Raw genomic sequence first — 25376 nt, 5'->3', positions numbered from 1 at the left:
TTCAAAAGGTGTAACTTGTACATTATATTTATTCATTGCACACAGACTGATGCATTCAAATGTTTATTTCATTTAATTTTGATGATTTGAAGTGGCAACAAATGAAAATCCAAAATTCCGTGTGTCACAAAATTAGAATATTACTTAAGGCTAATACAAAAAAGGGATTTTTAGAAATGTTGGCCAACTGAAAAGTATGAAAATGAAAAATATGAGCATGTACAATACTCAATACTTGGTTGGAGCTCCTTTTGCCTCAATTACTGCGTTAATGCGGCGTGGCATGGAGTCGATGAGTTTCTGGCACTGCTCAGGTGTTATGAGAGCCCAGGTTGCTCTGATAGTGGCCTTCAACTCTTCTGCGTTTTTGGGTCTGGCATTCTGCATCTTCCTTTTCACAATACCCCACAGATTTTCTATGGGGCTAAGGTCAGGGGAGTTGGCGGGCCAATTTAGAACAGAAATACCATGGTCCGTAAACCAGGCACGGGTAGATTTTGCGCTGTGTGCAGGCGCCAAGTCCTGTTGGAACTTGAAATCTCCATCTCCATAGAGCAGGTCAGCAGCAGGAAGCATGAAGTGCTCTAAAACTTGCTGGTAGACGGCTGCGTTGACCCTGGATCTCAGGAAACAGAGTGGACCGACACCAGCAGATGACATGGCACCCCAAACCATCACCCAACCATGCAAATTTTGCATTTCCTTTGGAAATCGAGGTCCCAGAGTCTGGAGGAAGACAGGAGAGGCACAGGATCCACGTTGCCTGAAGTCTAGTGTAAAGTTTCCACCATCAGTGATGGTTTGGGGTGCCATCACTGATGGATCCACGTCTCTCCTCAATTGAGCCAAATGTAATTCCTTGCTTCTTGTCTTGTTTAATAGATGTCATCAGTGTTTGAACCTGACATCTTCCAACCTTATTGAAAATAAGATATTCTTCATCTCAGTATGTTAATAATGACTGACTTAATTATATATTACAAAACTGTTGTATTACTCATTCACGGATGTCATTTTACTATAAGAAAAAGTCAGTAAATGAATGTATATATTTGTAAACGCTCTGAAGTGGGAAAGGGGTAGGATTAAATAAGCTTTGCTTCTTCCTACTCCTTTTCGGACGTGATGTAAAGTGAAATGATGTGAAATTGTGTGATGTATTATGCTTGTAAGTGTTCATGTTCCAAATAAACTGAAGAAAGAAATAAATAAATCCCAATAGACAGTCATTAAAGAGCCAAATAACAACAAATCAATGTGAAACTATTTGAGAATGTCTCATATTTGTGCAAAAAAAAAAACCAAGTCAAAACATTTTGACCAGTGAATCACAACCGACACTTGAGTTGGGATTCAAACTAAACTTGAAAGAAAAGGACAAAGTGAAAGTGTAGCTGCGTGAGAGTTGTGCTCTTACCGGCTGATTGCTCAATGGACTGCGACTGCTCCAGGAGATGTTCCTTGGCTTTCACCGACTGGGACAGGACTGTGGCCAGGAGCTGCACAGGAGACCAACAAACTCACTTAAAAGGTTCTGTCATGTGCGACGCTCCTACAGCACAGTCAAGGGATTAGGAATACATGATAGGAGATAGTCTGCAATTGTAACTTCAACTTAGTGGCACTACACAAATGGACCTGACTGGAGGGAACAAAAATGTCACTCAAAAAAGGCAAGCATTGTAGTCTTTTAGCAGGGGTGTCCAAAGTGTGGCCCCGGGGGGGCATTTGACACACGCAGGTATTTTTTTAGCGGCTTATTCCTAAAAATACTATTAAAAATTAAAGCTGCAAGCAGTGTTGGTCGGGCCCGCGTATTTGGCAGGTGCTAGTCCCAAGTGTCCCAATACTTTTGTCAACTTTTAGTCTGAAGTGTCCCAAGACTTTTGTGTAGTGTACCTACCTTGTCTGCATTGTGTGGGCACGTTGGTGCTTCCTGCTTTTAAGCAGCCATCTTAAAAAAACAGCAGCGCAGCAGCATCAGCGCAGTGGGTCTTTGAAGGGTCATAAAATCAAAACCGGAGCAGGTATTAAAAATCCCATCTATACTTTTAATCACAAGGGTTTTATCTCTCACCTGTGTTAGTTTGAAGGCGAAACGACAAACGCGCTCAGAAGAGATAGATTTTGAAGAAAGGTGACCGATTTTTACAAAAAATTTGTTTTGAAGGGGGAATAGCAAACTTCCTGTAGATTTTAGCTGGGGGTTGTCAATTTATGAAATGTAGGTCTAAGTGAGACCTACATAGAGGTTTTTGTTTCATCTCTCTCCGACCTTCCCAGTGGGAGTTACAGGCAGTTTTGTCAGATTTTTTATCCGAGGAGCAGTTTTTTGTGCATTTTATTAAAAAATTGCTGTAGAGCACAATTTTTAGATTTGGGGTTAGGTTTTTCCATTAGATCCCAGTTTTAGCCAGTCCTGATGTGTGTGTTCAGTTCGGTGAGTTTTGAAGCATGTTAAGGGGGTCAAATTACAGCGCAAAGAGGCAAAAGTGACTGTTTTTAGTACTTTTTTGTCTTGAAGGGGGAATTGCCAACTTCCTGTTGATTTTAGCCCGAGTATGTACAATTATGAGAACTAGGTCTAAGTCAGACCTACATAGAGGATTTTGTTTCATGTTTTTCCGACCTTCCTAGTGGGAGTTACAGGCAGTCTAGTTTTTTTTTTCCTAGGGGGCGCTAGAGCGCAATTTTGATTTTTGCAGTTTTTTGTTTTTTTTATTAAAAGACAATTTTCGCAGGTCCTGATGTGTGGGTCAAATATGGTGAGTTTTGAAGCATGTTAAGTGGGTCAAATTAGTGCTCAAAGAGGCGGCGGAAGAAGAAAGAAAGAAAGAAAGAAAGAATAATAAAACCTTACAAATTCAATAGGTCCTTATGTCCCATTGCAGGCCCTAAAAACATATAAAAAGTGGAATAAAAGAGCAAACAAGGGAAAAGTAACGGGAATAAGTTACAATATTGACTCTAGTGACACAAAGCTGCCATGAAGGATGTTTTTAGGGCCCACATGGCCCATTGTATAAGGACTCCCAAAGGGAGTCCTTATACAATGGGACATAAGGACCTATTGAATTTCTAAGGTTTTATTATTCTTTTTTCTTTATTCTTCCGCCGCCACATTAAACTGTAATTCGACCCACTTAACATGCTTCAAAACTCACCATATTTGACCCACACATAAGGACCTGCGAAAATTGCCTTTTTAAAAAAAACAAACCGAACCACAAAACTCAACATTGCGCTCTAGCGCCCCCTAGGAAAAAAAAAAACTAGACTGCCTGTAACTCCCACTAGGAAGGTCGGAGAGACATGAAACAAAAACCTCTATGTAGGTCTGACTTAGACCTACATTTCATAATAGTACATTCTCGGGCTAAAATCAACAGGAAGTTGGCAATTCCCCCTTCAAGACAAAAAAGTACAAAAAACAGTCACTTTTGCCTCTTTGAGCTGTAATTTAACCCCCTTAACATGCTTCAAACCTCACCAAACTGAACGCACACATCAGGACTAGCAGAAATTGCCTAACCTCAAATCTCAAAAATGCGCTCTACCGCAATTTTTGAATAAAACACAGAAAAAACTGCTCCTCGGAAGAAAAAAATGACAAAACTGCCTGTAACTCCCACTGGGAAAGTCGGAGAGACATGAAACAAAAACCTCTATGTAGGTCTCACTTAGACCTACATTTCATAAATTGACAACCCCCAGCAAAAATCAACAGGAAGTTTGCTATTCCCCCTTCAAAACAAATTTTTTGTAAAAACCGGTCACCTTCCTTCAAAAACGATCTCCTCTGAGCGCGTTTGTCGTTTCGCCTTCAAACTAACACAGGACAGAGATTGAACCCTTGTGATTACAATGACAGAAGCGCTTTTTTTCTAACTGCTCCGGTTTTGATTTTATGACCCTTCAAAGACCCGCTGCGCTGATGCTGCTGCGCTGCTGTTTTTTTAAGACGGCTGCTTAAAAGCAGGAAGCACCAACGTGCCCACACAATGCAGACAAGGTAGGTACACTAGACAAAAGTCTTGGGACACTTCAGACTAAAAGTAGACAAAAGTATTGGGACACTTATGATTATCGCTGGACAAAAGTATTGGGACATTTAGGACTAGCACCTGCCAAATACGCGGGCCCGACCAATGCTGCTTGCAGCTTTAATTTTTCTTTAAAACTGTCATTGCTCATAAAATAATAATGAATTAAAATCAATTAATTATTGACATATTCAAGGTGTCAATTACTTCACTTCAAAAAATCCACTTTGACATATTTTATAGGGAAAATATTGCATATTTTGTGTGTTTGCCATATAAAAAACTAACTTTCCTTTGACAAAAAGGACATAAAACAAAAAAAAAACATTAAAAACATAACTATGTGTTTAAAAGTGCACCCTCAGCAACAAGCATTGTAGTCTTTTAGCAGGGGTGTCCAAAGTGTGGCCCGGGGGGACATTTGCCACACACAGGTATTTTTTTTAGCGGCCCATTCCTAAAAATACTATTAAAAAAAACATATAAAAAGTGGAATAAAAGAGCAAACAAGTGAAAAGTAATGAGAAAAAGTTACAATATTGACTCTAGTGACACAAAGCTGCCATGCAGGCTGTTTTTTTTCTTTAAAACTGTCATTGCTCATAAAATAATAATGAATTAAAATCAATTAATTATTGACATATTCAAGGTGTCAATTACTTCACCTCAAAAAATCCACTTTGACATATTTTATAGGGAAAATATTGCATATTTTGTGTGTTTGCCATATAAAAAACTAACTTTCCTTTGACAAAAAGGACATAAAACAAAAAAAAAACATTAAAAACATAAGAACTTAGTGTAAGTAAAAAAAAGTGTAAGTCAAAAAGTGCACCCTCAGCAACAAGCATTGTAGTCTTTTAGCAGGGGTGTCCAAAGTGTGGCCTGGGGGGACATTTGACACACGCAGGTATTTTTTTAGCGGCCCATTCCTAAAAATACTATATAATAAAACATATAAAAAGAAACATACACAAGTGTTGATTCTAATAACACAAAGCTGCCATAAAGGCTGTTTTATTCTTTAAACCTTGCATTGCTCCACAAATAATAATGAATCAAAAATCAATGTTGACCTATTTAGGGATCCAATTACTTCACATCAAACATTTCATTTTTGAATATTTTTTTGTGTAAAAAATAATGCCTATTTTGTGTGTTTGCTATTAAAAAATCAAAGTTTACTTTGAAAAAAGGGCATAAAACAAACAGTGAAAAAACAATAAAAACTTTTTGGATTAAGGTTACTAATAAGCAATAATTCTGAGGTTATTGAGGGAAAACTCCTAGTTAATGGCTTACTGCTTGTATAATAAGGCCATGCAAAAATAAGGCATTAATAAGTACTTAATAATGACTAATTAAGAGCCAATATGTTACTAATTTGCATTTTCATAATCAACTAATTAATGGTGAATATGTTCCCCATACTAAAGTATTACCCATATAAGGGTTATTATGGTTACTAATAAGCAATAATTCTGAGGTTATTGAGGCAAGACTCTTAGTTAATGGCTTACTGCTTGTATAATAAGGCCATGCAAAATAAGGCATTAATAAGTACTTAATAATGACTAATTAAGAGCCAATATGTTACTAATTTGCATGTTAATAATCAACTAATTAATGGTGAATATGTTCCCCATACTAAAGTGTTACCCTTATATCTTCCCCTTGTGTCCAAATAACTCTAAATTAAGTATTTGTTGGATTAATTAGCAACTAATTAATGGTGAATATGTTCCCCATACTAAAGTGTTACCCATATAAGGGTTATTATGGTTACTAATAAGCAATAATTCTGAGGTTATCGAGGGAAGACTCTTAGTTAATGGCTTACTGCTTGTATAATAAGGCCATGCAGAATAAGTCATTAATAAGTACTTAATAATGACTAATTAAGAGCCAATATGTTACTAATTTGCATGTTAATAAACAACTAATTAATGGTGAATATGTTCCCCATACTAAAGTGTTCCCAATGATAAATATGAATGATCCCCTCCACTTGGCCCCTGATTTAAAACAATGTCTATTTTGCGTTGTTTGTCATGATGAAAAATAACAAAATGCTTTTGATTTTTACCTTGACGCCTTCAGCCTGTGCGTTGAGACCCGGCGCGTTCAGGCCGTGCGTGTTGACCCCGGGCGTGGACGCCGGGTGCGGACTGGGCGCAGGTGTGGTCAGAACATGCGTGTTACCTGAGCCCTGCAGGCTGCTGGACGAGCGCACGCTGCCCAGGCTGCCCACGCTGCCGCTGCGCTCGCCGCCTGCAGACACACACACACCTCCTCAGGACTGCACTTTCACTTTCATTTTCACTTTCACTTTACCTGCCAGCGGCTTGCGCAGCACCCAGATGTCCTCGCTGGTGCTCTGCTGGCCCAAAGTGGGAGAACCTTGTGGACTCAAGTCTGCGGCGCGAGAACCTGTCACACATGCCAGAAGACACACTACACCTTAGTGGGCATGGGGGGGCAGGGGTGGGGTCCACAGTGCGGCCCGGGGGCCATTTGTGGCCCGCAGCTCCTTCTTTAATCGCACGTCTAAGAAGACCATTACGAAAAAAAACAAACATATAAAAGTGGAATAAAAGAGCATTGTGTTGACTTATTAGAGTCAAAGATGGCATGCAGCACTCAAAAATATAATAATGAATCAAAATCAGTGTTGTTATGAAATAATGACACATTCAGTTACTTTACATCCAATATTCCACTTTGAATTGTTGTTGTTTTTTTAAGGAAAATATCGCTTTTTTTGAGTTTGCCGTTAAAAAAAAGCAAAGTTTTCTTTGACAAAAAGGCCATAAAACAAACACAAAAAAAACTAAAAAACTTATAATCAACCTGAAGTTGATTTAGAGACTTAAGTGTTACAAGTAAAAGAAAATAATACTTTTAACACTTTTATGAGTGGGTCCCTTTTGGATCCTCAATCATTTTAGTGTGACTTTTTTTTTTGGATGTTTCACTGCAATGTTATGATTTTTTTTTTTACTTATTTAAGATTCCAATTAATTCACATCAAATATTCCACTTTGACATATATTGCATATTTTGTTTTTCTTGCTGTAAAAAACAGGCTTTTCTTTGACAAAAAGGCCATAAAACAAACATTAAAAAAAAATAAAAAAATACTTATAATCAACCTGAAGTTGATTTAGAGACTTAAGTGTTACAAGTAAAAGAAAATAATACTTTTAACACTTTTATGAGTGGGTCCCTTTTGGATCCTCAATCATTTTAGTGTCACTTTTTTTTTGTGGATGTTTCACTGCAATGTTATGAATTTTTTTTTACTTATTTAAGATTCCAATTAATTCACATCAAATATTCCACTTTGACATATATTGCATATTTTGTTTTTCTTGCTGTAAAAAACAGGCTTTTCTTTGACAAAAAGGCCATAAAACAAACATTAAAAAAAAATAAAAAAATACTTATAATCAACCTGAAGTTGATTTAGAGACTTAAGTGTTATAAGTAAAAGAAAATAATACTTTTAACACTTTTATGAGTGGGTCCCTTTTGGATCCTCAATCATTTTAGTGTCACTTAAAAACATTTTTTTTTAACTTTCACTGCTCAACAATGTTATGAATTTTGGACTTATTTAAGATTCCAATTAATTCACATCAAATATTCCACTTTGACATTTTTTGGCGGGGGAAATTTTGCATATTTTGTTTTTCTTGCTGTAAAAAACAGGCTTTTCTTTGACAAAAAGGCCATAAAACAAACATTAAAAAAAAAAAAAAAAAATACTTATAATCAACCTGAAGTTGATTTACAGACTTAAGTGTTACAAGTAAAAGAAAATAATACTTTTAACACTTTTATGAGTGGGTCCCTTTTGGATCCTCAATCATTTTAGTGTGACTTTTTTTTTTTGGATGTTTCACTGCAATGTTATGAATTTTTTTTACTTATTTAAGATTCCAATTAATTCACATCAAATATTCCACTTTGACATTTTTTTGGTGGGGGGAAATATTGCATATTTAGTTTTTCTTGCTGTAAAAAACAGGCTTTTCTTTGACAAAAAGGCCATAAAACAAACATTTAAAAAAAACAAAAAAAATACTTATAATCAACCTGAAGTTGATTTACAGACTTAAGTGTTACAAGTAAAAGAAAATAATACTTTTAACACTTTTATGAGTGGCCTATAGTGGTAATAAATATAGTCAACATAATATTTATGTGTGATTGTGGCCTATAGTGGTGATAAATATAGTCAACATAATATTTATGTTTAATTGTGGCCTATAGTGGGAATAAATATAGTCAACATAATATTTATGTTTGATTGTGGCCTATAGTGGTAATAAATATAGTCAACATAATATTTATGTTTAATTGTGGCCTATAGTGGTAATAAATATAGTCAACATAATATTTATGTTTAATTGTGGCCTATAGTGGTAATAAATATAGTCAACATAATATTTATGTTTAATTGTGGCCTATAGTGGTAATAAATATAGTCAACATAATATTTATGTTTGATTGTGGCCTATAGTGGTAATAAATATAGTCAACATAATATTTATGTTTAATTGTGGCCTATAGTGGTAATAAATATAGTCAACATATTATTTATGTGTGATTGTGGCCTATAGTGGTAATAAATATAGTCAACATAATATTTATGTTTAATTGTGGCCTATAGTGGTAATAAATATAGTCAACATAATATTTATGTTTGATTGTGGCCTAATGTGGTAATAAATATAGTCAACATAATATTTATGTTTAATTGTGGTCTATAGTGGTAATAAAAATAGTCAACATAATATTTATGTTTAATTGTGGCCTATAGTGGTAATACATATGGTCAACATAATATTTATGTTTAATTGTGGCCTATAGTGGTAATAAATATAGTCAACATAATATTTATGTGTGATTGTGGCCTATAGTGGTAATAAATATAGTCAACATAATATTCATGTTTTATTGTGGCCTATAGTGGTAATAAATATAGTCAACATAATATTTATGTTTAATTGTGGCCTATAATGGTAATAAATATAGTCAACATAATATTTATGTTTAATTGTGGCCTATAGTGGTAATAAATATAGTCAACATAATATTTATGTTTAATTGTGGCCTATAGTGGTAATAAATATAGTCAACATATTATTTATGTGTGATTGTGGCCTATAGTGGTAATAAATATAGTCAACATAATATTTATGTTTAATTGTGGCCTATAGTGGGAATAAATATAGTCAACATAATATTTATGTTTATTGTGGCCTATAGTGGTAATAAATATAGTCAACATAATATTTATGTTTAATTGTGGCCTATAGTGGTAATAAATATAGTCAACATAATATTTATGTTTAATTGTGGCCTATAGTGGGAATAAATATAGTCAACATAATATTTATGTTTAATTGTGGCCTATAGTGGGAATAAATATAGTCAACATAATATTTATGTTTAATTGTGGCCTATAGTGGTAATAAATATAGTCAACATAATATTTATGTTTAATTGTGGCCTATAGTGGTAATAAATATAGTCAACATAATATTTATGTTTAATTGTGGCCTATAGTGGTAATAAATATAGTCAACATAATATTTATGTTTAATTGTGGCCTATAGTGGTAATACATATGGTCAACATAATATTTATGTTTAATTGTGGCCTATAGTGGTAATAAATATAGTCAACATAATATTTATGTGTGATTGTGGCCTATAGTGGTAATAAATATAGTCAACATAATATTTATGTTTAATTGTGGCCTATAGTGGTAATAAATATAGTCAACATAATATTTATGTTTAATTGTGGCCTATAGTGGTAATAAATATAGTCAACATAATATTTATGTTTAATTGTGGCCTATAGTGGTAATACATATGGTCAACATAATATTTATGTTTAATTGTGGCCTATAGTGGTAATAAATATAGTCAACATAATATTTATGTGTGATTGTGGCCTATAGTGGTAATAAATATAGTCAACATAATATTTATGTTTAATTGTGGCCTATAGTGGGAATAAATATAGTCAACATAATATTTATGTTTAATTGTGGCCTATAGTGGTAATAAATATAGTCAACATAATATTTATGTTTAATTGTGGCCTATAGTGGGAATAAATATAGTCAACATAATATTTATGTTTAATTGTGGCCTATAGTGGTAATAAATATAGTCAACATAATATTTATGTTTAATTGTGGCCTATAGTGGTAATGAATATAGTCAACATAATATTTATGTGTGATTGTGGCCTATAGTGGTAATAAATATAGTCAACATAATATTTATGTTTAATTGTGGCCTATAGTGGTAATAAATATAGTCAACATAATATTTATGTGTGATAGTGGCCTATAGTGGTAATAAATATAGTCAACATAATATTTATGTTTAATTGTGGCCTATAGTGGGAATAAATATAGTCAACATAATATTTATGTTTAATTGTGGCCTATAGTGGTAATAAATATAGTCAACATAATATTTATGTTTAATTGTGGCCTATAGTGGGAATAAATATAGTCAACATAATATTTATGTTTAATTGTGGCCTATAGTGGTAATAAATATAGTCAACATAATATTTATGTTTAATTGTGGCCTATAGTGGTAATAAATATAGTCAACATAATATTTCTGTTTAATTGTGGCCTATAGTGGTAATAAATATAGTCAACATAATATTTATGTGTGATTGTGGCCTATAGTGGTAATAAATATAGTCAACATAATATTTATGTTTAATTGTGGCCTATAGTGGTAATAAATATAGTCAACATAATATTTATGTTTAATTGTGGCCTATAGTGGTAATAAATATAGTCAACATATTATTTATGTGTGATTGTGGCCTATAGTGGTAATAAATATAGTCAACATAATATTTATGTTTAATTGTGGCCTATAGTGGTAATAAATATAGTCAACATAATATTTATGTTTAATTGTGGCCTATAGTGGTAATAAATATAGTCAACATAATATTTCTGTTTAATTGTGGCCTATAGTGGTAATAAATATAGTCAACATAATATTTATGTGTGATTGTGGCCTATAGTGGTAATAAATATAGTCAACATATTATTTATGTGTGATAGTGGCCTATAGTGGTAATAAATATAGTCAACATAATAGTTATGTTTAATTGTGGCCTATAGTGGTAATAAATATAGTCAACATAATATTTATGTGTGATAGTGGCCTATAGTGGTAATAAATATAGTCAACATAATATTTATGTTTAATTGTGGCCTATAGTGGTAATAAATATAGTCAACATAATATTTATGTGTGATAGTGGCCTATAGTGGTAATAAATATAGTCAACATAATATTTATGTTTAATTGTGGCCTATAGTGGTAATAAATATAGTCAACATAATATTTCTGTTTAATTGTGGCCTATAGTGGTAATAAATATAGTCAACATAATATTTATGTGTGATTGTGGCCTATAGTGGTAATAAATATAGTCAACATATTATTTATGTGTGATAGTGGCCTATAGTGGTAATAAATATAGTCAACATAATAGTTATGTTTAATTGTGGCCTATAGTGGTAATAAATATAGTCAACATAATATTTATGTGTGATAGTGGCCTATAGTGGTAATAAATATAGTCAACATAATATTTATGTTTAATTGTGGCCTATAGTGGTAATAAATATAGTCAACATAATATTTATGTGTGATAGTGGCCTATAGTGGTAATAAATATAGTCAACATAATATTTATGTTTAATTGTGGCCTATAGTGGTAATAAATATAGTCAACATAATATTTATGTTTAATTGTGGCCTATAGTGGTAATAAATATAGTCAACATATTATTTATGTGTGATTGTGGCCTATAGTGGTAATAAATATAGTCAACATAATATTTATGTTTAATTGTGGCCTATAGTGGGAATAAATATAGTCAACATAATATTTATGTTTAATTGTGGCCTATAGTGGTAATAAATATAGTCAACATAATATTTATGTTTAATTGTGGCCTATAGTGGTAATAAATATAGTCAACATAATATTTCTGTTTAATTGTGGCCTATAGTGGTAATAAATATAGTCAACATAATATTTATGTGTGATTGTGGCCTATAGTGGTAATAAATATAGTCAACATAATATTTATGTTTAATTGTGGCCTATAGTGGTAATAAATATAGTCAACATAATATTTATGTTTAATTGTGGCCTATAGTGGTAATAAATATAGTCAACATATTATTTATGTGTGATTGTGGCCCATAGTGGTAATAAATATAGTCAACATAATATTTATGTTTAATTGTGGCCTATAGTGGTAATAAATATAGTCAACATAATATTTATGTGTGATTGTGGCCTATAGTGGTAATAAATATAGTCAACATATTCTTTATGTGTGATAGTGGCCTATAGTGGTAATAAATATAGTCAACATAATATTTATGTTTAATTGTGGCCTATAGTGGTAATAAATATAGTCAACATAATATTTATGTGTGATAGTGGCCTATAGTGGTAATAAATATAGTCAACATAATATTTATGTTTAATTGTGGCCTATAGTGGTAATAAATATAGTCAACATAATATTTATGTGTGATAGTGGCCTATAGTGGTAATAAATATAGTCAACATAATATTTATGTTTAATTGTGGCCTATAGTGGTAATAAATATAGTCAACATAATATTTATGTGTGATTGTGGCCTATAGTGGTAATAAATATAGTCAACATAATATTTATGTTTAATTGTGGCCTATAGTGGGAATAAATATAGTCAACATAATATTTATGTTTAATTGTGGCCTATAGTGGTAATAAATATAGTCAACATAATATTTATGTTTAATTGTGGCCTATAGTGGTAATAAATATAGTCAACATAATATTTCTGTTTAATTGTGGCCTATAGTGGTAATAAATATAGTCAACATAATATTTCTGTTTAATTGTGGCCTATAGTGGTAATAAATATAGTCAACATAATATTTATGTGTGATTGTGGCCTATAGTGGTAATAAATATAGTCAACATAATATTTATGTTTAATTGTGGCCTATAGTGGTAATAAATATAGTCAACATAATATTTATGTTTAATTGTGGCCTATAGTGGTAATAAATATAGTCAACATATTATTTATGTGTGATTGTGGCCTATAGTGGTAATAAATATAGTCAACATAATATTTATGTTTAATTGTGGCCTATAGTGGTAATAAATATAGTCAACATAATATTTCTGTTTAATTGTGGCCTATAGTGGTAATAAATATAGTCAACATAATATTTATGTGTGATTGTGGCCTATAGTGGTAATAAATATAGTCAACATATTATTTATGTGTGATAGTGGCCTATAGTGGTAATAAATATAGTCAACATAATATTTATGTTTAATTGTGGCCTATAGTGGTAATAAATATAGTCAACATAATATTTATGTGTGATAGTGGCCTATAGTGGTAATAAATATAGTCAACATAATATTTATGTTTAATTGTGGCCTATAGTGGTAATAAATATAGTCAACATAATATTTATGTGTGATAGTGGCCTATAGTGGTAATAAATATAGTCAACATAATATTTATGTTTAATTGTGGCCTATAGTGGTAATAAATATAGTCAACATAATATTTATGTGTGATAGTGGCCTATAGTGGTAATAAATATAGTCAACATAATATTTATGTTTAATTGTGGCCTATAGTGGTAATAAATATAGTCAACATAATATTTATGTGTGATAGTGGCCTATAGTGGTAATAAATATAGTCAACATAATATTTATGTTTAATTGTGGCCTATAGTGGTAATAAATATAGTCAACATAATATTCATGTTTTATTGTGGCCTATAGTGGTAATAAATATAGTCAACATATTATTTATGTGTGATAGTGGCCTATAGTGGTAATAAATATAGTCAACATAATATTTATGTTTAATTGTGGCCTATAGTGGTAATAAATATAGTCAACATAATATTTATGTGTGATAGTGGCCTATAGTGGTAATAAATATAGTCAACATAATATTTATGTGTGATTGTGGCTAAAATTTTGTGCTAGCATTTTTGCTAATGTTATCCAATTAAACCTCAAATTAATGGGTTTTGATACTTTGGCGCCATCATGGAAGTGTGCAAACGTCTATTATTTTACCATGCTAATGATAGCATACTAAAGTTTTGTGCTAGCATTTTTGCAAATGTTATTCATTTAAGCTTAATAATCATGGGTTTTCGATACTTCGCGCCATCACAAAAGTATGCTAACGTCTTTCACATTACCATGCTAATGTTAGCATGCTAAAGTTTTGTGCTAGCATTTTTGCTATTTTTTTCCTTTAAACCTAATAATCAATGGCTTTTGATACTTGGCGCTGTCATAGAAGTATGCTAACGTCTTTTATTTTACCGTGCTAATGTTAGCATGCTAAAGTTTTATGCTAGCATTTTTGCTATTTTTTTCCCTTTAAACCTAATAATCAATGGCTTTTGATACTTGGCGCCGTCATAGAAGTATGCTAACGTCTTTTATTTTACCATGCTAATGTTACCATGCTAAAGTTTTGTGCTAGCATTTTTGCTATTTTTTTCCCTTTAAACCTAATAATCAATGGCTTATGATACTTGGCGCCATCATAGAAGTATGCTAACGTCTTTTATTTTACCATGCTAATGTTAGCATGCTAAAGTTTTATGCTAGCATTTTTGCTATTTTTTTCCTTTAAACCTAATAATTAATGGCTTTTGCTACTTGGCTCCACCATAAAAGTATGCTAACGTCTTTTATTTTACCATGCTAATGTTAGCATGCTAAAGTTTTATGCTACCATTTTTGCTATTTTTTTCCTTTAAACCTAATAATTAATGGCTTTTGATACTTGGCTCCACCATAAAAGTATGCTAACGTCTTTTATTTTACCATGCTAATGTTAGCATGCTAAATTTTTATGCTAGCATTTTTGCTATTTTTTTTCCTTTAAACCTAATAATCAATGGCTTTTGATACTTGGCGCCATCATAGAAGTATGCTAACGTCTTTTATTTTACCATGCTAATGTTAGCATGCTAAATTTTTATGCTAGCATTTTTGCTATTTTTTTTCCTTTAAACCTAATAATCAATGGCTTATGATACTTGGCGCCATCATAGAAGTATGCTAACGTCTTTTATTTTACCGTGCTAATGTTAGCATGCTAAAGTTTTGTGCTAGCATTTTTGCTAATTATTTTCCTGTAAACCTAGTAATCAATGGCTTTTGATAGAAGTATGCTCACTTTTCCTATGTTATCATGCTAATATAAGTTTTATGCTAGCTCATTTGAAACACAAATTCATGGTTTTTGAGACATGCCGCCATCTTAGAAGTATGCCAACTCCTAATTTAGCAAGCTAATGTAAGCGTGCTAACATTTATGAGAACATGTTTGCAAATGTTGTTTGTTTGAACATAAAAATAGTATCACAAAGCGTTGGCAAATGCGAACATAAATACTTTGTGGTACAATGAAGTGTTCTGTGATCTTAAAGGTGACTAGAAAGTGTACTACTGTATGTACCTGTCGGACTCTGCTGCTCCTGAGAGGTGGAGAGAGGCGGAGGAGGAGGCGGAGGCGGAGGAGTGGAGAGAGAAGGCGGAGAGATAGGAAGTGGAACGTACCCGAAGGAGGAAAAGCGAGGGAGTGCGTGGGGGTGCGGGGGAGGGGAGGGCAGGTGCAGGGGCAGCACTTTGGACGGAGGGTACGGGTGGTGCCCGTTGACCGAGGTCACGGGACACGGGTTGGGCCTGCGTAACAGCAGGGTGTGGCACCGCCGGGAGGGGGAGTGGCCTGGACGCGAGCCAGGAGAGGGCGGGGGGGAGGGGGTGCAGAAGGGGATGCAAAACAACAACAACAACAACAACAAAATTAAAAGGATCAAAAGAGAATTATTCAGAAGAGAAAATGACACATCCATGTAGCCAATCATGACGCAGCGGCCCAATAAAAACATTTCCTTGTAGACACGCTTTTTATTGGACGCCATGCACAGCAGGCGCCTGCATCACAAGGCTCAGACCCTAGTCATGGGACCAACTAGTAATGGGACCAACTAGTCTTGTGACCAACTAGTCATGGGACCAACTAATCATGTGACCAACTAATCATGTGACCAACTAGTCTCATGACCAACTAGTCATGGGACCAAATAGTCTTGTGACCAACTAGTCATGGAACCAACTAGTCATCTGACCAACTAATCTCGTGACCAACTAGTCTTTAGACCAACTAGGCATGGGACCAACTAGTCACATGACCAACTAGTCATGGGATCAACTAGTATTGTGACCAACTAGTCATGGGACCAACTAGTTATAAGACCAACTAGTCTGGTGACCAACTAGTCATGTGACCAACTAGTAATAAGACCAACTAGTCTTTTGACCAAATAGTCTTGTGACCAACTAGGCATGGGATCAGCTAGTCACGTGACCAACTAATCATGTGACCAACTGGTCATGGGATCAACTAGTATTGTGACCAAATAGTCATGGGACCAACTAGTTATAAGACCAACTAATCTCGTGACCAACTAGTCTTTAGACCAACTAGTCTTTAGACCAACTAGGCATGGGACCAACTAGGCATGGGACCAACTAGTCACATGACCAACTAGTCACATGACCAACTAGTCATGGGACCAACTAGTTATAAGACCAACTAGTCATGGGACCAACTAGTCTCATGACCAACTAGTCATGTGACCAACTAATAACAAGACCAACTAGTCTTTTGACCAACTAGTCTTGTGACCAACTAATCACGTGACCAACTAGTTCTAAGACCAAATAGTTACAAGACCAACTAGTCATGGGGCCAACTAGTCATGGGACCAACTAGTTACAAGACCAACTAGTCATGGGACCAGCTAGTCTTGTGATCAACTAGTCATGGGACCACTAGTCTTGTGACCAACTAGTCTTGTGACCAACTAGTCTTGTGACTAACTAGTCATGGGACTAGTCTTGTGACCAACTAATCACGTGACCAACTAGTCATGGGATCAACTAGTATTGTGACCAACTAGCCATGGGACCAACTAGTTCTAAGACCAACTAGTTACAAGACCAACTAGTCATGGGTCCAACTAGTCATGGGACCAACTAGTCATGGGTCCAACTAGTTATAAGACCAACTAGTTACAAGACCAACTAGTCATGGGGCCAACTAGTCTTGTGACCAACCAGTCATGGGACCAACTAGTCATGGGACCAGCTAGTCTTGTGATCAACTAGTCATGGGACAAAATAGTCTTGTGACCAACTAGTCATGGAACCAACTAGTCATGTGACCAACTAGTCTTGTGACCAACTCCCCAAAATACACAGTGATTGACCAACGCCTCCATTTGCAAACTTTAGGCTGTAGAAAGTTTGAGATGGAGCCAAAAGTGTGTGAGAGTGTGAGTTATGTCTCTGTGCACTTCATTCCTTCTAGTTGTGTCACGCCTGCAGGCAAAAAGCAGGGCAAAGTGTGTCGAGGTGGACTTATATTGGCACGTTTTAATCACCAGGATAATAAGACGCTGGAACAGAACCATCAGAAGTGCACAAACCACAATAAGTAGCATGTTATTTAATACCGAAGCGTTGTCAATCAAAACTGAGTATTATTATCACTGTAAAGGCAGAATCCAAAATATTTTAAAATTCTTAATTTAAAAAAGGGAAAAAAATAAATAAAAAAAAGGCACATTTACTTTTTTTTTTAATTTTATAGAAAAAATTTATGTTTAAAAATTAATACCTAAGGTTATTGAGTAAAAAAATGTAAACATGTTTATATATATATATATATATATATATATATATATATATATATATATATATATATATATATATATATATATATATATATATATGTCTTAATAAGGTTATCCAAAAAATAGTGCTCGATACCGTAGTAGAGCGCAATATATGTATGTGTGGGAAAAAAAATCACAAGACTATTTCATCTCTACAGGCCTGTTTCATGAGGGGGGGTTCCCTCAATCATCAGGAGATTTTAATGGGAGCATTCACATACCATGGTTTATATAGGGCACAGAGTGGGTGGGTACAGGCTGGCGTAGGGGCGTGGTGATTGGCTCATGTGTTACCTAGGAGGTGTTTCCGTCTATGGCGGCATGCTGTTACAATTTCGCTGCGCTTGTTGAGGGATGACAGGTCTGGACGGTAAATAATAAACAGTTTCTCTTTCAAGCATAGGTTGCATCTTTTATTAGCACTATTGTAAGGTGTGCTGGATGCAAGAATTTGCCATGTTATTGAATATTCAACATTATTGTCTTTGAGGTCCCAAATGTGTTTGCTGAGTTCTGTGGTATTTCGCAGGTTTTTGTTCCTGAAAGAAGCCTTGTGATTGTTCCATCTGGTTTTGAATTCTCCCTCGGTTAATCCTACATATGTGTCGGATGTGTTAATGTCCTTGCGTATTACCTTAGATTGGTAGACAACTGATGTTTGTAAGCACCCCCCGTTGAGAGGGCAATCAGGGTTCATGAGCCGTCGGCCCCCAGACAGAGCGACTCCAAAACCAACAAAGGCTGTAACTGTCGAAAGAAACCTGATTGCCCTCTCAACGGGGGGTGCTTACAAACATCAGTTGTCTACCAATCTAAGGTAATACGCAAGGACATTAACACATCCGACACATATGTAGGATTAACCGAGGGAGAATTCAAAACCAGATGGAACAATCACAAGGCTTCTTTCAGGAACAAAAACCTGCGAAATACCACAGAACTCAGCAAACACATTTGGGACCTCAAAGACAATAATGTTGAATATTCAATAACATGGCAAATTCTTGCATCCAGCACACCTTACAATAGTGGTAATAAAAGATGCAACCTCTGCTTGAAAGAGAAACTGTTTATTATTTACCGTCCAGACCTGTCATCCCTCAACAAGCGCAGCGAAATTGTAACAGCATGCCGCCACAGACGGAAACACCTCCTAGGTAACACATGAGCCAATCACCACGCCCCTACGCCAGCCTGTACCCACCCACTCTGTGCCCTATATAAACCATGGTATGTGAATGCTCCCATTAAAATCTCCTGATGATTGAGGGTACCCCCCCTCATGAAACAGGCCTGTAGAGATGAAATAGTCTTGTGATATTTTTTCCCCACACATACATATATATATATATATATATATATATATAAATACATAAAGGGTAAAAATAAGTTAAAAAGTCAACTGTTCTTTAATGTATAAGTATAAAAATTTATGAAAGTTAGACAATTTTTGATGATGTCACCACATTGTGCAGCTGTTAGTGACACATGTATGTGATAAAAGGTTTGCTTTGTGATCCAGGCCTCTGCAGATCTTCCACTTTCACCCCACAGACAAGACACTAACTAGATGTGGACAACATGACAACACAAGTTTGGATCATTGATTATTGGTGAGATTGATTAAAAACACGTCAATAGTTGTGGTGATGGTTGATGTCTCATGTTGTCCACTCTCAATATAACATGCAGGGGTTTGTTCCCAGTAGGATGATGTCGTGGGAAGAATAGAGAGAGGGAAGAGGAAGAATAGAGAGAGGGAAGAGGAAGAAGGCTTGAAGAGATGTTTTTGTGGGTCAACCTGGGATTGACAGTGAAGGAATGGACTTCTAATAGTGTCTAATGATCAGCTAGGGCTAGTTAATAGGCACACACACACACACACACACACACACACACACACACACACACACACACACACACACACACACACACACACACACACACACACACACACACACACACACACACACACACACACACACACACACACACACACACACACACACACACACGGGTGGTTACCTGCCCTCTTGATGACTTCCACCATGTTGGAGGGGAAGTAGCCCACACGGTCATTTCCTGTACGGTTGTCATGAATGCAACCTTTCCATCGGCCATCTGAGTGCTGCTCCAACACCTGACAACACACACCATTATTAACAATAACCACAATCATAATCACACCATTATTAACAATAACCATAATCACACCATTATTAACAATAACCACAATCAAAATCACACCATTATTAACAATAACCACAATCATAATCACACCATTATTAACAATAACCATAATCACACCATTATTAACAATAACCATAATCAATCACACCATTATTAACAATAACCATAATCACACCATTATTAACAATAACCACAATCATAATCACACCATTATTAACAATAACCATAATCATAATCACACCATTATTAACAATAACCACATCATAATCACACCATTATTAACAATAACCACAATCATAATCACACCATTATTAACAATAACCATAATCACACCATTATTAACAATAACCATAATCACACTATTATTAACAATAACCATAATCATAATCACACCATTGTTAACAATAACCATAATCACACCATTATTAACAATAATCATAATTACACCATTATTAACAATAATCATAATCACATCATTATTAACAATAACAATAATCATAATCACACCATTAACAATAATCACAATTATAATCACACCATTATTAACAATAATCATAATCACACCATTATTAACAATAATCATAATCACACCATTATTAACAATAATCATAATTACACCATTATTAACAATAATCATAATCACATCATTATTAACAATAACAATAATCATAATCACACCATTAACAATAATCACAATTATAATCACACCATTATTAACAATAATCATAATCACACCATTATTAACAATAATCATAATCACACCATTATTAACAATAATCATAATCATAATCACACCATTAACAATAATCATAATCACACCATTAGTAACAATAACCATAATCACACCATTATTAACAATAACCATAATCACACCATTATTAACAATAACCATAATCACACCATTAAACAATAACCATAATCACACCATTGTTAACAATAACCATAATCACACCATTATTAACAATAACCATAATCATAATCACACCATTGTTAACAATAACCATAATCACACCATTATTAACAATAACCACAATCATAATCACACCATTATTAACAATAACCATAATCACACCATTATTAACAATAACCATAATCACACTATTATTAACAATAATCATAATCACACCATTATTAACAATAATCATAATTACACCATTATTAACAATAATCATAATCACATCATTATTAACAATAACCATAATCATAATCACACCATTATTAACAATAATCACAATTATAATCACACCATTATTAACAATAATCATAATCACACCACTATTAACAATAATCATAATCACACCATTATTAACAATAATCATAATCACACCATTATTAACAATAACCACAATCATAATCACACCATTATTAACAATAACCACAATCATAATCACACCATTATTAACAATAACCACAATCATAATCACACCATTATTAACAATAACCATGATCACAATCACACCACTATTAACAATAATCATAATCATAATCACACCATTAGTAACAATAACCATAATCACACCATTATTAACAATAACCACAATCATAATCACACCATTATTAACAATAACCACAATCATAATCACACCATTATTAACAATAATCATAATCACAATGACACTATTATTAACAATAATCATAATCACACCATTATTAACAATAATCATAATCATAATCACCATTCAATTGAATATAAGTTGAAAAGGATTTGTTGTATTCTCTTTTTATTGACCATTTACACAAGGTGACAACTTCACTGCTTGTGTGTGTAACATCAGATTCAAGTGCTTGTGCAGAGCATGGGTGAAGAAGTGTGTTTACTGTGGAAAGGGGAGTGGGAGTGGGAGTGGGAGTTGGAGCTGGCTGTACCGTAATAATGTCCCCGGCTTTGATGTTGAGGCTGGTGAGGTCGTAGTTGTTGCAGTAATCCTTCAGCGCTCGCACCTGCATGGCGGCCGACGCGTCTGCAACACACAAAGTAAGACTGAGCAGCATCAGACGCTGGAAGGAAGGACGTCCACACTGGATTCACCCTCGCAACCACACTGGATTCACCCTCGCATCCACACTGGATTCACCCTCGCATCATGGCGTCCACACTGGATTCACCCTCGCATCATGGCGTCCACACTGGATTCACCCTCGCATCATGACGTCCACACTGGATTCACCCTCGCATCATGACGTCCACACTGGATTCACCCTCGCATCATGGCGTCCACACTGGATTCACCCTCGCATCAAAGCAAGCATCATGGCGTCCACACTGGATTCACCCTCGCATCAAAGCAAGCATCATGGCATCCACACTGGATTCACCCTCGCATCATGGCATCCACACTGGATTCACCCTCGCATCATGGCGTCCACAGTGGATTCACCCTCGCATCAAAGCAAGCATCATGGCGTCCACAGTGGATTCACCCTCGCATCATATAATAAGTGAAGCAACCCTAACAGTGAGGCTTTGTGCATGTATCTTATTTTGAAAGGCAAGAAGAATTGGGTGGTCCCGCAGCTCACCTCTCAGCAGCTGTTGTGCATGTATCTTATTTTGAAAGGCAAGAAGAATTGGGTGGTCCCGCAGCTCACCTCTCAGCAGCTGTTGTGCATGTATCTTATTTTGAAAGGCAAGAAGAATTGGGTGGTCCCGCAGCTCACCTCTCAGCAGCTGTTGTGCATGTATCTTATTTTGAAAGGCAAGAAGAATTGGGTGGTGCCGCAGCTCACCTCTCAGCAGCTGTTGTGCATGTATCTTATTTTGAAAGGCAAGAAGAATTGGGTGGTCCCGCAGCTCACCTCTCAGCAGCTGTTTAATCTCCCTGCTGGCCTGAGTGGTGGTGAACTGGTTGACAATGTCCAGGGCAGTTTGACTCAGAGTGTTCCTCACACCCGCACTGATGCCACTCTGATGGGACAAAGGTGGCAAAATGAGTACTTGACTCACAGTAAAAGCATACAGTATATATCAAATATACTATTTATATCATCTTATATTTATACATATACACATACATATAGATATATACATACATAAATACATATACACACAAATGCACACACACACATTATATACAGTATATATATATATATACATATATATGTACATATATATATATATATATATATATATTAGAGATGCGCGGATAGGCAATTATTTCATCCGCAACCGCATCAGAAAGTCGTCAACCATCCGCCATCCACCCGATCTAACATTTAATCAAAACCGCATCCGCCCGCACCCGCCCGTTGTTATATATCTAATATAGACGATGCAAGGCATTAGTGAGGTTAGAAAGCTTTTGCCTGTTAAAGAAAGGAGACTGATCCAATGCAGCACAGACATTCAATGCGTGCCACGCTGTCACGGCCCAGACGCACACCAGTGCGCAATCATATGGGAGCCGCGCTGAGCGCACCTCCAAGCGCGTGGAGGTGCGATGTCCCTCGCGCCCGAGGCTTCAGCGCGCACCGCGGCGGCCATACTACTCGTCGCGGCTTAGCCCTCGCGGCTCTCGCTGCCGGCGACGGCCGGGTATGGGCCCGACGCTCCAGCGCCATCCATTTTCAGGGCTAGTTGATTCGGCAGGTGGGTTGTTACACACTCCTTAGCGGGTTCTGACTTCCATGGCCACCGTCCTGCTGTCTATATCAACCAGGGTGAGCCCCACCCCTTTCGTGAGCGCACTGCGCGCGGAGTGACCCCTGTTACGAGCCCCCGGCCACGGGGGTGGCGGGCAGGTAAGCTGCTTACCTGCTGCGCGTGACGCCGGCCGCGGCGAAGGCGGACGAGGCGGGGTGTCGGTGCGGTGGGCGCGGTGGTGACCCTGGACGTGCGTCGGGCCCTTCTCGCGGATCGCCTCAGCTACGGCTCCCGGTGGGGCCCTCTCGGGGGAAGGGGCCTCGGTCCCGGACCCCGGCGAGGCGTCCCTTCTCCGCTCCGTAAAAGTGTCCATCTCTTTTTTTTTTTCCTTCTGTTGTGGCATATGCTGCAGGTGCCTGCTCGTTTTTCGTATGTGGGTAACAACATTTAACTATGTATATATATTTACCAATTGGTTTAACTGCCACCCGCCTGAATCTATTTAAAATCGAATTTTTTTTTATTTCAACCGCCCGACCCGACCCGCGGATAAAATCTAATTTTTTTTTATTTCAACCGCCCGATCAGCGGTTGTGTCCGCAAACCGCGCATTTCTAATATATATATATATATATATATATATATATATATATGTCTTAATAAGGTTATCCAAAAAATAGTGCTCGATACCGTAGTAGAGCGCAATATATGTATGTGTGGGAAAAAAAATCACAAGACTACTTCATCTCTACAGGCCTGTTTCATGAGGGGTTGCCTCAATCATCAGGAGAATCTCCTGATGATTGAGGGAACCCCTCATGAACCCCTCATTTTTTTCCCCCACACATAGATATATATATATATATATATATATATATATATATATATATATTAGGGCTGTGAATCTTTGGGTGTCCCACGATTCAATTCAATATTGATTCTTGGGGTCACGATTTGATTATAAATGGATTTTTTCAATTCAACACTATTCTCAATTCAAAAACGATTTTTTTCCCGATTGAAAAGGATTGTCTATTCATTGAATACATAGGATTTCAGCAGGATCTACCCCAGTCTGCTGACATGCAAGCAGAGTAAAAAGCTTTTATAATTGTAAAGGACAATGTTTTATCAACTGATTGCAATAATGTACATTTGTTTGAACTATTAAATGAAGCAAAAATATGATTTATTTTATCTTTGTGAAAATATTGGACACAGTGTGTTGTCAAGCTTATGAGATGTGATGCAAGTGTAAGCCACTGTGACACTATTGTTCTTTTTTATTTTTATAAATGTCTAATGATAATGTCAATGAGGGATTTCTAATCACTGCTATGTTGAAATTGTAACTAATATTGATACTGTTGTTGATAATATTCATTTTTGGTTTCACTACTTTTGGTTTGTTCTGTGTGGTGTTTGTGTCTCCTCTCAATTGCTCTGTTTATTGCACTTCTGAGTGTTGCTGGCTCGGCTTTGCTTTTGGAATTGGATTGCATTTTTATGGTATTGCTGTGTATTGTTTTGTTGGATTGATTAATAAAAAAATAAAAAAAAGAATTAAAATAATTAAAAAAGAAATAAAACAATCGATTTTAAAAAAATGAGAGTCGATTCTGAATCGCACAACGTGAGAATCGCGATTTGATTTCGAATCGATTTTTTCCCACACCCCTAATATATATATATATAAATAT

General features: G+C 35.4%; 1 protein-coding gene across 3 annotated transcripts in view; it reads right to left on the bottom strand.

Moving 5' to 3' along the window:
• Positions 1–25376, bottom strand: part of LOC133570247 (caskin-1) — a 141775-nt gene that overhangs the window by 45443 nt on the left and 70956 nt on the right. For 2 of the 3 annotated variants that reach the window (XM_072916339.1, XM_072916340.1), the window contains exons 8-14: positions 22893–23001; positions 21963–22057; positions 19932–20046; positions 15623–15892; positions 6378–6497; positions 6130–6314; positions 1418–1499 (exon numbers count right to left, since the gene is read on the bottom strand). In XM_072916339.1, coding sequence (XP_072772440.1) covers positions 1418–1499; positions 6130–6314; positions 6378–6497; positions 15623–15892; positions 19932–20046; positions 21963–22057; positions 22893–23001 — 976 coding nt within the window. The remainder of the gene's footprint in view (positions 1–1417; positions 1500–6129; positions 6315–6377; positions 6498–15622; positions 15893–19931; positions 20047–21962; positions 22058–22892; positions 23002–25376) is intronic. The other variant, XM_072916341.1, reaches the window with a different exon arrangement.

Source organism: Nerophis lumbriciformis, linkage group LG27 (assembly GCF_033978685.3).
Source record: "Nerophis lumbriciformis linkage group LG27, RoL_Nlum_v2.1, whole genome shotgun sequence".
Lineage (NCBI taxonomy): Eukaryota > Metazoa > Chordata > Actinopteri > Syngnathiformes > Syngnathidae > Nerophis > Nerophis lumbriciformis.
Note: the sequence above shows the minus strand (reverse complement) of the source record. Positions and strands in the feature narration are given on the sequence as shown.